We start from the raw sequence: 17932 nt of genomic DNA, 5'->3' as shown, positions 1-17932 counted from the left end.
CATCGTAATATGGATCATATACTTGACATCAAAATTCTCCACGAATCTTAGGTTTCATATTAATTTTAACATAAATTATTGGTATAAGTTTCAGTAATATTATAAATCGGTAACTCACAGCTTCATCTGAATTGTTTAAAATTCGAATGAATATATATTGTTATTGTTAAAAATCAAATACCAAACTCGAGACAAATAGCATAAAAATATTCCTTTTCGTTTTGTCCGTGCAAGAAATATTGCTTGAAGATATATATTATTTATTACAATAATCACAACTTTCACTTGATTTAGAATCGTGTCTTTTTCTGTGCGCTAAAGCAGAACCATCAATAAAATAAAAAATCACATTTTTATAAGACTTGCTTCATCAACAATAATTATATAGTTTGTACTTGGCAAATAAATTAACTTGCATTGATTCATCTCACGCTTTTTTCCCTGACTATATTAGCTTCACTATGATGGAGCGAAAAATTAAGAAACATTTATATTGTTCATATAATATATGCAGAATACACTGTAGCGTTATATACCATTTCATCATATCTAAATTTTCAATTACAACCTATTTTTCTACACCACATTTAAATTAGTCTTATACAATGATTTTACCTATTCTCATTGTTGTACACTTGTGTTCAGTTGGTATATTGATCTAATACTGTAAGAATATCTTGACATACAGCATTTGCGAATCGTTGTAGAATGATGAAGTGGCAAGTGTAAAACCTTTCATAATCTCCATTCGTGCCCATCAACAAAAATTACATTCCTTCATCCATGTATTGATCCATTAAAAATATTAAATTGATATTTCGAAAAGGAAAACAAACACGCAAAAATCCCAATTATTATTATACAAATACAAATCAAGAAATAACTGACTTTTACAACTTAAGCTTATTCAAACTGCGATACACGTGGTCTTAAATTACATTTTTCATTCATTCCCAACAAACATTAGTTCAGTTTTAATGGCATATCTGTATAGTTTAATGTCTATTGCACATGTTGCTTTGTCAAGTAAAGTAAATAGAACAGAGTGAAAGATAAAATTGGCAAAAATCTATTACACCATTTTTAATTTTATAAATTATTTGTACATGGTAACTATAAATGTCAATAAAATTTTATACGTTATCATTGAGAAGTCTGTTCTAAAGAAGGAAAAACTATAACGATTGCCATACAAAAGCAATGTTTGACTAGAGTTTGAATTGGTTACAATAGTTGTATAAAATTGTTGGAAGTAATGGAACAAAAATTAATAGTTGGAATTTATAATTTTTGTTCCACTAAATATTATTATCTCGTGTTATGAAATTTTTCTTAACTCTGAATCGAACGTAAATTAAGATATACTTATGACTTCTACGCACACACACACATTTCACTACATATTTCAATAGTCATGTCATTAATTGAACCACGCATATATTCGTATTTTACGGTAAAAATTTAAACAAAATCTTATACTTTTAGCATAGATAAATACAGATTGATAAACATTAAGTACTACTTCATTAATACTCGTTTAGAGAATAAATTTGTATTATTTTGAAAGTAGACTGAGGTATTGCTTTTTTGTACTAAATTCTGGGTACTTCCTAATTGAGTATGACTTGTGCCGAATGATCCTATTTTTACACCAAAATCCAAAACCGAATTCCAATTACAAGGATACCGAGTTCTACAGTTCCTGTTAGTCAATTTAACTTCCTTTTCAGCATTTCGGAAGCAACCGTTGTTTCCTTGTATTTATAAGAAACGTAATCAAATCAACAATTTTCGTCCCAACTTTATCCTGCAATTACGAAATTTTGAAAGGAACATTATAGTTCGCTTATACAGCACATCCTGTATTATATATTATCAAACTTTCACCTAAAAATTAACATACTTAATCACCTCATAGTTGACTTAGGTTACGTATAATCGTTTGAATAATTTAAAATGCTATTCTCTACCCTCTGAGACTACATTAAATTCTCTAAAACTTTTTTCCCACAGCTTGGAAATATTGTTAACGTTTCAAAATGTAAATATCTTTAACACAAGTTTACAGCTATAAAATTATTAAGCAATCGGTGGTATTGTTAGTATTCAAAGTTTGAGAAAAAGATAGCACAAACTCATTTCAGAACATACTTTTAACCCTTTTAACATATATTTTTAATTACCACTTTTCACTCTACAGCCATACTTTGACTGTACACATATTTATGTGTGTGTATTATAATATATACACAGACATAGTTTTTGGAGTCAAACTAGATTAGTTACATTCAACCAAATGAAATTACCCCTAAAGCAGATCAAAAAGATTAGCCTAGAGAAATTCTCTAGGGCAGTAGACTATCAATATCGTTATATATTTTCGATTCTCTTTTTGGACAACATCAACATAATTCTTTGCATCAGTCTTCAATCAGTCTTACTGGTGTGTGCAATCAATATTTATTACAACTTAGTTCATTCTTTTCAAATACCTAAACTACAAAACGACCAATTACTGATAGAATCCGTTATTTCCACCCGAGCCATTACTTTCTATTCCACGAATACTAATAATATCCCTTTCCCTGTATGCGAGAAAATAAATAGTCTACCTAACAAAAAGAAAATTATTAAAAATTTCTGAAGTTCATGTCCGATTAATTCTTAAGTATACATATATAGTGGCACCATACTCGAAGAGGGAGAAACAAAACAATAAAATTTACACCGTCACTAAACAGATTAAAAAACAACCCGTTTAGGTGCACAAAATGTATGCTACGTAAAAATTTTAACCTTATTTATTTTCTTTCGACCTTTTTTACAGTCCAAGGTAATAAGGGGAAAAAAAGGATAAATAAGCTACTGTCCAGGACTCTTCTTAAGCCAAGCAAGGCTGTTTGTACATATTCATATTGTTTGTACGTATTGTAAATATTCTGTAAAATAAAGTTAGTTTTAACATTAGCAGGTACGTTCGGAAATAAACTGTAAGTTAAAGCAATACAAAAGTTTATAACATTAGCTAAATAAATATGGACTGTTTCAATCAACATTTGACTCAAATTTAGATACACCATCTCGTTCCCCTCTTTGCGTTCATACGTGGCCTCGCAGGACGATGCATTAATTCTTGCCATGATTGAAGTAAAAACAACAGTTAATTTTGCAAAGTTTAGTATTAATCATGTATCAACATTAAGATCCTAGATTTCTTGCTATTGTAATTTCAATATTCGTGCCTTGCTGAGTCTCTGCGCCGAGATAAAAATTTTCTGCCGAACGCACTTTTAGGTGCATACAGTAGTCGAGGAAATAAAGCACTAAAAACGGCCCAACTGTCGATTTTTTGAGCAGTAAGACGGATTTTAATGCGGTTTTTTGCATTCGATTCGTAAGAGCGCCTACAAACTTTGTGAACTAAATTGATTAATTAATTTTTTGAAAATGCATTATAGCATTAATAATATGGGCTGTTCCGCGTCAACCGGATCAGTCATCTCTCAGATATTTTTTTAATTTGGCATGTGGATTGTGTGGGAGGAGTTGGATTTTTGTGCCAAAGCGCGAATCTCATAATGCAAAATTCGATTTTTTATTAACAATAACAAATTAGACTCCCATTTTTTTCAAAAATTCATAACTTTGGCAAAAAATTAGATACAATATATTTTTTTTTCAAATTACGCGGAAAGCTCTATAGAATTTGAAAAAAAATACGAAATTGTAAAAAAAAGTTGTTATCAATTGTTTATTTAACAATTAATTTTTCAAAGATTTTTAAAACAGTGACTGACACGATCAAAAAATTTTTTTGAAATCCTGACATGTTCCTTGAACTGTACTACAACCTGTGAATTAATTCCAGAGGGGTGTTGTTCTTTGTTTTCGAGTAAAAAATCATTAAAGGTGTCGATGCGCGTGAAATTGCGGCGCGTCGAGTCTCTACGTAACGGCGGGCGGCCGGTTGCCGTCCACCGCTACCCCGCGGTGGCGTCGCAGCGTTATTTTAGAGTCATTTTCACGATGTAGGACATGATTGAAGAATCTGAAAAAAATACTGTACCTTCACAAGGCCTGCTCAAAGCTATAAGTGAAGTTTCAAGAATGTGTTTTTCACCGTTTTTTTATTACAGAGATTCAAAATAACGGTTACGCACCATGAGAGTGCACATAAATGATAATAATTACATAACTTGCTACTTATTATAAAATAAAAACACATTCTTGAAACTTCACTTATAGCTTTGAGCAGGCCTTGTGAAGGTACAGTATTTTTTTCAGATTCTTCAATCATGTCCTACATTGTGAAAATGACTAAAATAACGCTGCGACGCCACCGCGGGGTAGCGGTGGACGGCAACCGGCCGCCCGCCATTACGTAGAGACTCGGCGCGCCGCAATTTCACGCGCATCGACACCTTTAATGATTTTTTACTCGAAAACAAAGAAAAACACCCCTCTGGAATTGATTCACAGGTTGTAGTACAGTTCAAGGAACATGTCAGGATTTCAAAAAAATTTTTTGATCGTGTCAGTCACTGTTTTAAAAATCTTTGAAAAATTAATTGTTAAATAAACAATTGATAACAACTTTTTTTTACAATTTCGTATTTTTTTTCAAATTCTATAGAGCTTTCCGCGTAATTTGAAAAAAAAAATATATTGTATCTAATTTTTTGCCAAAGTTATGAATTTTTGAAAAAAATGGGAGTCTAATTTGTTATTGTTAATAAAAAATCGAATTTTGCATTATGAGATTCGCACTTTGGCAGAAAAATCCAACTCCTCCCACACAATCCACATGCCAAATTAAAAAAATATCTGAGAGATGACTGATCCGGTTGACGCGGAATAGCCCATATTATTAATGCCATAATGCATTTTCAAAAAATTAATTAATCAATTTAGTTCACAAAGTTTGTAGGCGCTCTTACGAAGCGAATGCAAAAAACCGCATTAAAATCCGTCTTACTGCTCAAAAAATCGACAGTCCATTGCTTTATTTCCTCGACTACAGGGACTTTAGAGTCAGCCAGTTCTCATTTTAATTTATAAACACTTTTTTTTCTTCACTTTACTTGTTTTTGTCATTACTTTTCAAATTTGAACATATAATCACACTCATTAAGCATACACTTTTTTTTTTTACTTTCACGCATTTTGCTAACGTTGGATAGATTATTTGATTCTAATTTTGCAATCGTGACATTAACACGCTAACGTTAAAAGTAATTTGAACTAAAACAGTTTCACAAATATGATATTAGCACACTCATAATATTAAGTCAATCTTGTGTCACTCAACTGACTGTAACTTGATTAAATTTAAAGATATTAATTACCATTGCTATTATTACTATTATTATTATAAAGTATCCCACCAATTCTATATTTTTGGAAAATAAGACATTACGCGTAATCATCAAGTCTTGTTAAACAGCAATAAAAATTTCTGGCAATTGTTATCACACATATAAATAACTTGGAAAAATCATCAAATGTCTGAATTATATGGTACTTTTTTATATTGAGGTAGACACGGTCTAATTTCTATTTGACTTCGTTCTTGTAGTTCTTTCGTCAGGTTAAATTTATAAGGAATACACAGTAACAGTAAAGCCTACCATAAGATTTAAAAATCTTCATACGCAGTTTTATCAATACTGCTTTTGATCAGCACATCATTTAAAATGATATTATAACAAGTTGTAATTGCATCACATGCTTTCAAAGGCTGGTAAAAAAAAAAAAAAAAAAACCATGCATAACCCCCCCAATATCTAAAGTAATCATTGAAAATCATCCATCAGATCTGTTATCTGTTATCTGAATACTATATTCACTCAATTAATATATACTTTCAATATTATTTGCAAATAAAATACTTCAAATGTATTGCAATATACCTTGTTGAAATTGAGTTCAGGGTTCAACTATATAACCTAATCCTGATTTCACTCTATTTAGTATAAGATGAAAGTGAACTCATTTTAAAGCTGCCATTAAACTGCAGCTTCTTAGTTGTAGCATGACTACTGTTGAAAACACTCGCAAATTTATTCTAGCTCCAAGTTTATTTCCACCATTTGCCCATCGTAAGGCGCTATTCCAATTCAAATAAGATGATGGCAAAATTAGATTGAGTATGTTTTTACCTTTCATTACGTATATTAGATATCGCAAATTCAGTTCTTAAGCTTTACCCCATGTATACATACCGGGTGTCCCATTTTAATCTTACATCTAAATTATCTCGAAAAATATTGCTCTGATCAAATTTTGTTTGAAACAAAAGTTTTAAAGTTCAAAGGGGGACGTTCAAAAAAAATTTTGTTGAAGGTCCCAAATTTACAATAGCGACGCTACGATGGCTGACATGGTTTTTTTTAAGGGAAACCTAACTTTTTTTTATGACAAAACAATGCATTGCATTGAAACTAACAACTTTTGTAAGAAACATTTTTCGATTCAGATTGTGGTTTTCATGTGGTTTGGGTTTTGTATGGTACCTTCCGGACAGCGCTAAATAGTCAAAAATGGAGTTCCAACATGAAAACCACAATCTGAATCGAAAAATGTTTCTTACAAAAGTTGTTAGTTTCAATGCAATGCATTGTTTTGTCATAAAAAAAAGTTAGGTTTCCCTTAAAAAAAACCATGTCAGTCATCGTAGCGTCGCTATTGTAAATTTGGGACCTTCAACAAAATTTTTTTTGAACGTCCCCCTTTGAACTCTAAAACTTTTGTTTCAAACAAAATTTGATCAGAGCAATATTTTTCGAGATAATTTAGATATAAGATTAAAATGGGACACCCGGTATATATGCCTAAGCTCGACTCGAAAAAAAGATTCTATAAACACATAACACGCTACATAACACGCTACATACTTCTTGCTAAAAATGTATCAAGTGATTGACCTCAGTTTCTGAGTTATACAGTTTTGCAACGGTATTGGTTTTTGCTTCTTAAAATCTAGAATATTTGAATTCTGTTGTTACCGAAGTCAACGACAACTATTGCTCCATTGGGTGTTAATGTTATGCCCGCGGGTCTATCGAGTTCGCCAGGTGCTTTACCCGAACTTCCTATCCTCCACAATAACTCTCCTGACGGTTTAAATATCTGTATCCTGTGATTTCTAGAATCTGCAACTACGATGTGCCCTTCGTCGTCTACCACAACACCCTGTGGTCTCAAGAATTGCTTTAAAGCAGTACCTTCCCCACCTAAGAACCTTGCGGTTCCCAAGTTCGGCGGAATAACGACTAGCCGGTGATTGTTGAAGTCGGTTACAATTATGTTGCCCTCTGGAGAGAAAGCAACACCTCGAGGCGAATCAAAGTGCTTCCAAGGACCAGTGGTATTTTCGAAGCCAAACTTTCCTAAATATACACCTTGGTGTGTGAATAGTTGAATACGATGATTTCGTGTGTCAGAGACAACTATTTGGCCTTCAGAATTAACAGCCACATCCCAAGGGTAATTGAATTGGCCTGGCCTAGAGCCCTTTTCACCAAAGGCATGTAGAAATAGTCCTTCGAAGGTAAGAATTTGAATTCTATGATTATCTTTGTCAGCAACCACAATGTGGCTTTGCGAGTCTGTAGCTACACCGGCGGGTCGATCAAATTGACCCGGACCAGAGCCCTGGGTACCAAATTTTCTTACAAAAGTACCATTTTCTTTAAAAATTTGAATACGATTATTCGATCTGTCTGCTACGATGATATATCCATTCTTGTCGCAGCAAACACCCCAGGGTCTGCATAACTCTCCATCTTTGTTCCCTTCTGAACCCCAAATAGCAACTGTTCTTAATCCCATAGTATTTAAACTGCGATTGATTTTCAAAGATACGACAAGATTGCATCCTAGCACAGGTCTACCATGAGGTATGACATGCCGTGGGGAGTTGGATACTATCCTACTACTGCCCATGGGAGTTTCTATTGCCGCTGTCCGACCTCTAACAGATCGATGATCTCCTATGGGGCCTGGATTTCCAAAAGTGACTGGTCCCACGGAGGCGAATGAATTTACCAAATTGAAATCTGAATCTAGGAATGACATCCAGTCGTCGTCCCTGGGTACTACAGAATTCTGATATTGACGAATCTGAAGCACCTGAGCACAGATATAAGTAGATTTTAGTCATTTATTATCTGACCTAATGGTCAAAGATATTGGAAAGAGCAATATACACCTTTTATATATACAAATTTTCACTGCCTTTAATTGATCGCCTGTGATTGGCAAGTGGTTAAAATATTACATTTTCTCATAATAACGATGTACATATTGCTAAATAAAAAGAAAAAAGAACTAACCTCTTTGGCACCCGTTTCCTTGATACACAAAAGTTCGTTCGGATTATTTGTCGTGTGTTGATCGATTGCTTCCCTAAGTCTGTTAAAAATATCCCATAGTCCAAGGAGTATTTTCGTAAGAGCTTGTGTTCTAACCTCTAGTCTTTCGTCTCTCATCAGCTTTATTCTCTGAATTGCAGTCAGCAATTTCTCTCGCTCTTCACAAAGTATAGGAAACCCTTCAGAGATCCTTATCCTCAAAAAAGGGTCTGCCTGAATCACCCATCTGTCCATATCTTCGTCAGTATGCTGAATAAAAAAAAAGAAGACATATCAGAATTGTGTATTTTTTTATGATACAGAACTGTGGTATCAAATTACTCGGCCGATCCACTTTATTAATATATATGCTGGGATTGAACAAGAAAAGTCATTACCTCGACTAGTTTAATCCCTCGTAGAATGTTTGAGATTCCACTGCAAATTTCATTCAATATATGGAGCGGAGTAAATTCACCACCTCTAGTAGCCCACCACAATTGGTACACAAAATGACCCCTGTGATCCTTGTTTACGCATACTTCACATAATACCACTTTACAAGGCTCGCAGTAAAGTTTTATAATTTCCTGATGAACATCGCAATAGAAGGTAATTGTTGGTGGGGGTGAGTAAGAGGTAACAGCTGAAGATGGACTTGGTGTATTGCTTCTTGTGTCAAGTTGAATTCTGTGATTTCTTGTCAGACGACCCTTTAGACAGAAAAGAGGTTTTCATTAATACATTTATTCTCCCTTTAGTCGGACAGTGTGTTTTAGCATCAACTAAAATATGTTAAAAGCATAGAGATGATAGTGTTAATCAGTTTGTACCCTTTGATGAGCCATCAGACATGGTTCGCAAAGAAGGTACGTGCAATCTAGACACTTTGCCACCACTTGGGGAACATTCCTGGAACTCGATTGATTGCAGTTGCCACAGACCTCCCTGGTGACCCACCTAGGACTATTACGAGAAGGAAATGTCCACGTGGGACTCAAACTACTTCGTGAGGCCATTGTATGCCCCACGTCCTGTTCAACGAATTTATCAGCTTCAACTCCCAATTGAATCTGGAAGAAAAACAACAAAATTGCTAGATGTTTTCTAACAAATCCAACAACAAAGTTCTTATTTCTAAAATTTCTGTTAAATTCATTGCTGAAGAAAATATCCCTATTTTGCAAGTTTAGAATTATGTTGAAGGAATTAAACTTGGAAATAATGTTTATGTTCTGCTGTACAATAGTATACTAATCGTGAATTTCAAATAATTCCTAAGTTATAGGAAATAACGATTTTCTTGAAAATGCATCGTCACATTAAAATAAAGAGCTTCAATCTCATATTTGATTGCAAATCGAATGATACGTGAAAACTGGAACGTTGCTTGAGTTTACATGCCAGGGCTGCCAGCGATCGAAGTCTGAAAAAGCAGTTGTGTCAGTGGCATCTGCCATGAAAAAATATTTACTAAAATAGTGGCATCTCAAACCCTTAGAATCTATTTTTTTATGATTAATAAATATGGGGGTCACAAAAAAGTAGTGTAGGCCTGTTCTATCTAAAATCACCGATCAAGGTCGGGGCGAAAAATTCAAGCAACTTATAGAAAATATCCATGATAATGACAAATTAGAGGAGACTCATATTTAGTCATTTGGTCTAAAAAAACGTTGTCTGTCTGTACAGCTATTCCCATTTTTTGTGAAAAACCCATTCACATACACATTCCCTAAATTTATAAAATGCCACAACTTTTGGATGAATAAACGGAGTCCAGTAATTTTTTTTTTTCCAAAATGTATTATTTGCTTCATTCAGAGGATCTCGAAGTAAGGAAGGTCGATTGAAAACTGCCGGAGTTATTTAACGTGATACATATTGTCAAAAAATTCACTTACGATTTTCTAGAATTTTCTTTTTTTTCTCGCATATTCCTTTAAAAGTATACTAACTTTTCACACAAGTTTATTTAGCGGGTAAGGTCTTCTATGAGAAGTTATGAGTCTTTTAATATCACGCATTTTCGACATATTCAGATGTATGTTTTTTACTAAAAATTATTTTTTTCATGTAGCTACGTTGTTTCCTTCTGTATAATGCTTGTATTACGAAGAAATAAGTGGATATGACAAGTACGAAAAATCCAATGGAAAATAAGACTGTATCAGCTTCAAAATATTGGAATATTACAACAATAAACATGAGTAAGCTATGTATATCAAGCTGGAACCGCCACATTCGAGAATCGATAAACCTCCTGTAGAATAATTGAGGACTAATTAATGGCTCATTAGGTGCCATATCTTCGAATTAATTGCTCCACGTTTTTAAAAAAAACCTGTGGCGGTGCCACCTCGAGATAATCCTAGAACCGTTACGCCGAAAACTATGGGATCGAAGAGAAATTTCGAAAAACTATTCACGCCAGAATTAAAGGCTCATTAAAAAGCTCCAGGAATTCATGTTTAAAAAGATTTTTTGAAAGCCACCCCTAGGTGACAACACTCCCCGAACTCGAAACATCACTGTAAATCTTTGACGGAATAAGTTACAGCGTTCCTAGAGGCGTCAAAATCACTCTATGAAAATATCAATATTTTTTTACGAAAAGTTTTACAGACACTCTTCAAGATGTACCTAAAAATATATGCATCAAATTCATAATATTACATTCGTAGCGTTTCAGAAATAAATTTCCAGAAATTAGTTTCTTTACATGCTGGTTACAGGAGGATAATCACTCAAAGATATAATTCATTAATAAAGAATTACAGAAATCGACTTTCAGCGAGTACTTCGATTTTATTCAATCGGAATATTACAAATCATTCTTCAACAAATACTCTTGCCATTTTTCATTTGTTTTTCTCATTCGAACCTTTGCCACCTGAGCATTTACCGTAGCATCCAAGCTGCATAAAGAATATTTCTCAGAATATTTTATCTACGATATCTTGTTACATATACTATATAATAAAAATAAATACCACATGAGATTTTAAAATAATTAATCAAGTTCCAATATTTTATATCAGTTCTACGACAAGTCATCAACCTTTTTGTTTTCTCGAATATATTGTAACTCTCGTTGGAATTATGAAATAAAATGTGGGTACTTGAGCTTGTGTGGCAAATAAGTAGCGAAAAATGAAATAGTTGTGAAAACTATGTTTATTGCTAAATGCGGTGTTATTCGTTTAAAGTCTGAAACAAGACTGTTTATGCAAGAATGCTGGTTGACGCAGAAATCTTATTCATTTTAAGCCATAAGACGTTTACAAACTTCTTTTATCTATGATGACTACTAGATGATTAGAAAGGTGGGTAAGACGGGTAATTTCACCCTTTGTAACAATAACATTATGTGATTTATTTGCGCAATAAATCATTTGTTTCATTCTTTAACTTCTCTTTGTCATTGCTTTTCTGAAATACCTGAATGTATTTCCAGTTCTTAAGAAATAAAACTGAGTTGACAATTAGATTAAGTTAGTGGTAGAGGGCGGCAGTCTTAGGTCTTGCTCCCTATTGACAACATCGTAGATCTGGTGCTGGGGTGGACCATTTAATACGCAAGGACAGTGTATCAAGAGCCTTTAATTTTAGAGTAATTTTGACGCCTTTAGGAACCCTGTAACTTGTTCCGTCAAAGAAATTTTTCGAGTTCGGGGGGTGTTCTCACCTAGATTGGTCAACAAAATAATTTTTAAACATGGATTCCTGGAGCCTTTAACGAGCCTTTAATTATGGCAGGAACAGTTTTTCAAAATTTCTTGTCGATCTCGTGGTTTCTGAGGTGGCACCAGCTCAGGTTTAAAAAAAAACGTGGAGCATTTAATTTCCGAATAAAGCATTTAATTAGCCTTTGATTAGCCCTTAACTATTCCGCGGGAGATTTACCGATTTTCGAATGCGGCTGTTCCAGCTTGTTATAGCTAAATGAATACCCTAACGTTGATCTGTTCTTGCAGTGAAAGTACGGTTCGTTACTATTTCCTTTTTTTCGGACGTAAATCTTTCGTATTCCTTTCATTGCTTCAACATCGTCTAGTGTTCTGTTTCACCCTTGCGAATTTTTTTTTGTAGCAGAATGACAGAATATGCGTCTCTTCAAATTTACCGACGAATCAGGTTTTCTTTTTTCTTTTTTTACAAGTCTTGAAATTATTGTGTTGACCCTGATGGGCGATTTAAAATGAAACCAGTCATCCACACAATCATATTGAAGTTATTCACGTTATCGTAAGGATTCATGCTGAGGTAAAACCGTTATTTCGCCATTTTCGGACTGTTTGAAATTTAGTAAATCGTAACAAAACAAAACACACTCATATTTCGAAATCTTAGTTTCTTCGAAATGATTGTAAAACTAAGAAAACAATTATTTTTTCCCAATGTTTCGTTGTGATAACATTACTAAAATCAACCTCGTCCTACAGTGGCATCCAGACATTTTGGGCGACGCGTTCACGCGAAGAGCAAAATTTTCATTTTCTTGTTATCAGAGACATGTAAATAGAGGTAAATAGTAGCGAGTGTGAAAACAGTGGCAACATAGTGTTATTAGTTGCACACTGAAAGCCCTAAAATGCGTATACTACGGGTATGGCAACTGGATGGCATATTTATGGGTACGAAGATAATTCCGAATGTAAATTAATGCAAGGTGAAATTAGAAATTCGGGGTCCCGGAACGAAAAACTCGTTCTCCCTGCTTTACAGTCTGGAATAGGCCAGGGTCCCAGGTTCGTGACAAGTTGGAGGGCTAAGGAAACAATTGAAACTCGGTTTACGGTATGGGACAGGCCCAAACCCTGGGTCTCGTAGGGTTCGGAGAAGCTAAAGAGATCTTTTAAAAATCAATAACCGTATTTTGAAGTAAGAAATGCATTTTCTTCCATACGGAAAAAGGTAGAACGTTCTAAGCGATACTGTACGAGAAAAATCGCTTCGCAACGAGTTAATATTCCCTTTATCTACCCAATACGACGCGACGCGTGTTAACCCTTTGAGGGGCACATTTAAAAAAAAACCAATCATCAAAGTCAAAGTGATACAAGAGTTTTTTGGGGTCGCTGATTACGAATCTGAGGATAAATTTGCAACGTTTAAGATCGTGGATGCAAGATAGCGATTATTATTTACAAAATCCTAGATAAAAAATTAAATATGGCGCTTATTCTCCCTCTCGGCGTGACACAAAACTAACGACGTGGACGTCGGTAGAAACTAGTTACTTATTTGTTTTTGCTTTCTCATTTTTCCACTCAAATCGAAAAAACGCAAAGAACAGACAAAGTACTGTGCGACAATAGCTCTAGTTACAAGTATTCAAGTGTTCAAGTGTTCAATTTTTATTGCAGGTTCGTATTCGCCATTTGCCTCATGTAAAATTATATTACTTAATGATTTAAATGATTAAAACTTAAATGATTTTTATTTACTTTGTATCAATGATGTTTCGTTACTTTGATCATTAGATATACATATATACATGTGCGTGCGTGCGTGTGTGTGTGTGTGTGTGTGTGTGTCGAGGATGGCGAAAGAACGTAGTTATTTCTTATAATATAGTTATAACGCTTTTTTCTAGTATTTTGAAGAACTGCTTCAGAAACGAGAATCTATCAACCAGAGAATCTTCGAGCAGATTGACGTATGTTTCTCAAATTGAATGTCGAATTTCTTTTGAATGGTTTATTTTTTTTTTTTTTTTTAAGTGAAAAACCGCTAAATGACCGGTGAGTTTGGGAGATGATAATACAGCCGAAATGAATCGCAAGCGTGCGATCAGCGGCCGTGCCGATTTTTAGCTGCACTATTTTTAATTCAAGCGAAACATTCGAACGGGAGGAATAATCGTTATATTGTTCATATATATATATATATATATATATATATATATATATATATATATATATACGGTGTGTGTACATCTATCAACTAAATTTTGGAGATGAGATGAGTGCCAATAATGTATAAATTACTTGTAGTGTATACGCATTAATATATGAAACTGGTTTGGTTTTTCTAAAGCGAAAATAGATGATACGGACCATCCGCGGAGTTCCCGAAGCACATATGTATATAGCATATAATGTACGGGCTAAGAAAGCTTCGGAAGTTATTTTTGTAACCGGAATACAATTCACCCTGGTGCAGCGAGAGCTCACGATAAGTGCTGTTGCTACGGTAGGGAAAGACGACGAGGGGAGATGAGAATATATAAGGGGACGCCCCCGAATTTCTGAAACCGAAACACCAATCGATAAGTTTATCCCGCACAAGAGGGTGGATATGTGCAATACACATAAATTATATGGCTATACCGAATGGCCAAGTACAACAAACCGTCTTTGATAAATTTTATAAAGAATGGCAGTTTGTTGTAATAATATCATAACGGCAATCAGCACTAATTACAGGTAAGATTGCGCATACCAAGCGTGTATGCATTAATACCGTGTATCGAAAATTGACGACAAGTATTACAATATCATTACGGAAATTGATATCGCGGTTGAAAAAAATCGTCGATTCTTTGAAACGCGTGATTTTACGACGCTGGACGCTATCGAAGAAACGGAGGCTAGGCTCTACCAAACAAACATTATATATATTTACTGAAGTATGCGAGTGAATCATCATTTTTATGTCATATATATGTTTGTATATTATTATTATTAACATACACAAGTGTAATCGAGGAGTATCCGAATGCATAATAAGATGAGTTTCAAAATTTCTTCACCCATTCGCATCAATAAATAATCGAGTTACCTAGTTCAATACGGTCTACGAGTAGAACGCAATAAAAATATGACGTACACCTATATGTATAATATACAGATCGAGATGTAAATAATCGAGACTTTGTGTATACATATGCCTATATTACATGTATATATGTATTCATGTACCTCATAAGAGCGTAAATGCCGACATAAGCCGCGGGATTCGATAAATAACTGTGTTGAAAAAAAAAAAAAAAAAAATTCGTACGCCATCATATCCTCAAATCATATACCACATCGGCGTGTGTGCCTTTACGCACTTCAGGCGTAGGGCAGGTCGCGTATATCGGCGTCATAACAAAACAAGAGAGGAGACGCTCTCAACGCAGCACGCGCGTTCTGCGCACTGGGATCCTGATGGGAGTTGCGTGAGGGGGGAGGGGGGATAGAGCGCAGACGAAAGCAGCGTCGGAGGATATTTTTGATCTTTTGACGGTGAGTGTTAAAAATCGCGTTTCTTCGAGAAGTAAATTAATCGGTGATTGATGTTTACAAACAGAAGTGTACTACGTACAATTTTTGACACTGTGGAGTCTGTTTTTGTGTGTGTGAGCGTTTCGCATGTGTTCGAAATTGCACGAATCTATATAACGCTGCAGTTCTCTCTCTCTCTCTTTCTGTGCACGCGTCATAATAAAATAGATCTATAATGATACTGTTGGCAAAATTTTACGGGGTATTTATTTATTACGCTGCGACGTATATTATGTTTATTACTCATATACTAATCGTAAGTCAGCCAAGAAACGCGTGAGGTAAAACTGTGGCGTATTTCGATATTTGACGGTGTTTGATAGGGGTTGATAGAAATAACGCGAGATAACCGTCGTTGTATTTGTATCGAATGAATTTTCGACGGTCCTCGAACAGCGATAAATTATATACGTTGTAAGTATATCATATATCGCAACGTGTTTTTAAGGTATGAACAATTACAGAACATGCCGAGAAATAGACGCGTGTTGTTGTCGGTACATTTTTTTCAAGAGAACACAGATTATCGTTTATAAAAACAATCATAACGACAACGACAACAACAAGTATAAAAATTGAAATATATCATGCACAGGTATGTGTAACAAATGCTTTTTAATACTTACCAAATCTAACAACACTCCTGACATGAATTTCTTGTATGAGTGTTGCTGTTCAGTCGTATTCGATTTTAATTCACGTTGTCACTCTCGATTATATTTAGTGTTAAGATTTTGAATATTATATAGGTGTAATTGTACGTATATGAAGCAATAATAATAACAAAGAAAACTTGTACCGACGCGAAATCACGTCAAACAATATGTAATGCAAACGAGCAAATATGAATCCAATAATAATACCAAAGAAAACTTATATCGACGTAAAATCAGATCAAACAATATGCAATACAAAAAGTTAAGAGTAAATATGAACCCAATAATAATAACAAAGAAAACTTATACCAACGTAAAATCAGATCAAACAATATGCAATACAAAAAGTTAAGAGTAAATATGAACCCAATAATAATAACAAAGAAAACTTATACCAACGTAAAATCAGATCAAACAATATGCAATACAAAAAGTTAAGAATAAATATGAACCCAATACTAATAACAAAGAAAACTTATACCGACGTAAAATAAGATCAAACAATATGCAATACAAAAAGTTAATAGTAAATATGAACCCAATAATAATAACAAAGAAAACTTATACCGACGTAAAATCAGATTAAACAATATGCAATACAAAAAGTTAAGAATAAATATGAACCCAATAATAATAATAACAAAGAAAACTTATACTGACGTGAAATCAGATCAAACAATATGCAATACAAAAAGTTAAGAGTAAATATGAATCCAATAATAATAACAAAGAAAACTTATAACGACGTGAAATGAGATCAAACAATATGTAATACAAAAAGTTAAGAATAAATATGAACCCAATAATAATAACAAAGAAAACTTATACTGACGTGAAATCAGATCAAACAATATGCAATACAAAAAGTTAAGAGTAAATATGAATCCAATAATAATAACAAAGAAAACTTATAACGACGTGAAATGAGATCAAACAATATGTAATACAAAAAGTTACAAGAAAATAAAAAACCGAAGAAAGCTTTGGCACGATTCTACTGCTGTTTAAGCGTTTGATTTCTAACGAATAACAGCTCGTTGTACGTACTGAATGTAATTATACGTATACAGAGATAATTTTTAAGACGAATGGTAAAAAGATATTTACTCTGTCGCGTTGAAATATAAAAGTCTTTTCTTTCTTCTTTTTTTTTTCCCCAAAAACGGTTATTACGCTTAAAAGTTGCGCCTCAACTTAAACTCTTCAATATTAATACGAAGTGCGTAATAACTGCAAATATACGAATAGCAAAGGAAAGTAAACGATGTTTAAGCACGAAAATTTTACAATTATAAGTAAAAATCGAGAAATTTGGAAGTATTAGACTCAAAGTTTAAGGATTGTTGGCTCTATTAGTACGTTAAAAGTTTTCCAAACGACGACACCTTCCAACGAGTGCTTCGACCGGACTGAAGTTGAGTCGCGCTACTTAACGCACCCAGCCTTCTACTCCGAGTCAATCCCCCCACCACTCCCCACTACCACGACTAGGCGCCGCGCGTCGCCCACCCCCCCATTTCCAAGGCATCGCCGCTCGCGATTCGTTCGTCCCTTGTATTGGCGTCCCGTTGCAAGCGAGACTTTCACCGCCATCCACCCTCTCTTGCGAACCCTGTTGGTCTTAAACCCCCCCCACCACAGCTGCCGCCCA

General features: G+C 34.3%; 1 protein-coding gene across 1 annotated transcript; it reads right to left on the bottom strand.

The window, feature by feature from the left end:
- Positions 1-6709: 6709 nt before the first annotated feature.
- On the bottom strand, positions 6710-16887 carry LOC124183416 (E3 ubiquitin-protein ligase TRIM71). The gene is made up of 5 exons (XM_046571876.1): positions 16252-16887; positions 9185-9424; positions 8750-9064; positions 8334-8621; positions 6710-8130 (listed from the first exon to the last, which is right to left on the bottom strand). Exons 1-5 carry the CDS (start codon positions 16273-16275, stop codon positions 6979-6981), a joined length of 2019 nt encoding a protein of 672 aa, XP_046427832.1. The 5' UTR covers positions 16276-16887; the 3' UTR covers positions 6710-6978.
- Between the last annotated feature and the right edge of the window lie 1045 nt (positions 16888-17932).

This window comes from Neodiprion fabricii, chromosome 5, assembly GCF_021155785.1.
Source record: "Neodiprion fabricii isolate iyNeoFabr1 chromosome 5, iyNeoFabr1.1, whole genome shotgun sequence".
Lineage (NCBI taxonomy): Eukaryota > Metazoa > Arthropoda > Insecta > Hymenoptera > Diprionidae > Neodiprion > Neodiprion fabricii.
Note: the sequence above shows the minus strand (reverse complement) of the source record. Positions and strands in the feature narration are given on the sequence as shown.

What these genes read in the sequence shown, in the direction of transcription:
- LOC124183416 (XM_046571876.1), bottom strand. Translation starts at nt 16,275, where the DNA reads ATGTCAGGAGTGTTGTTAGATTTG. An exon ending in GTCTGATGGCTCATCAAAGG is followed by an intron (nt 9,065 to 9,184) that starts GTACAAACTGAT and finishes TTCTGTCTAAAG; the next exon opens with GGTCGTCTGACAAGAAATCA. An exon ending in GAGGGATTAAACTAGTCGAG is followed by an intron (nt 8,622 to 8,749) that starts GTAATGACTTTT and finishes TTTTTTATTCAG; the next exon opens with CATACTGACGAAGATATGGA.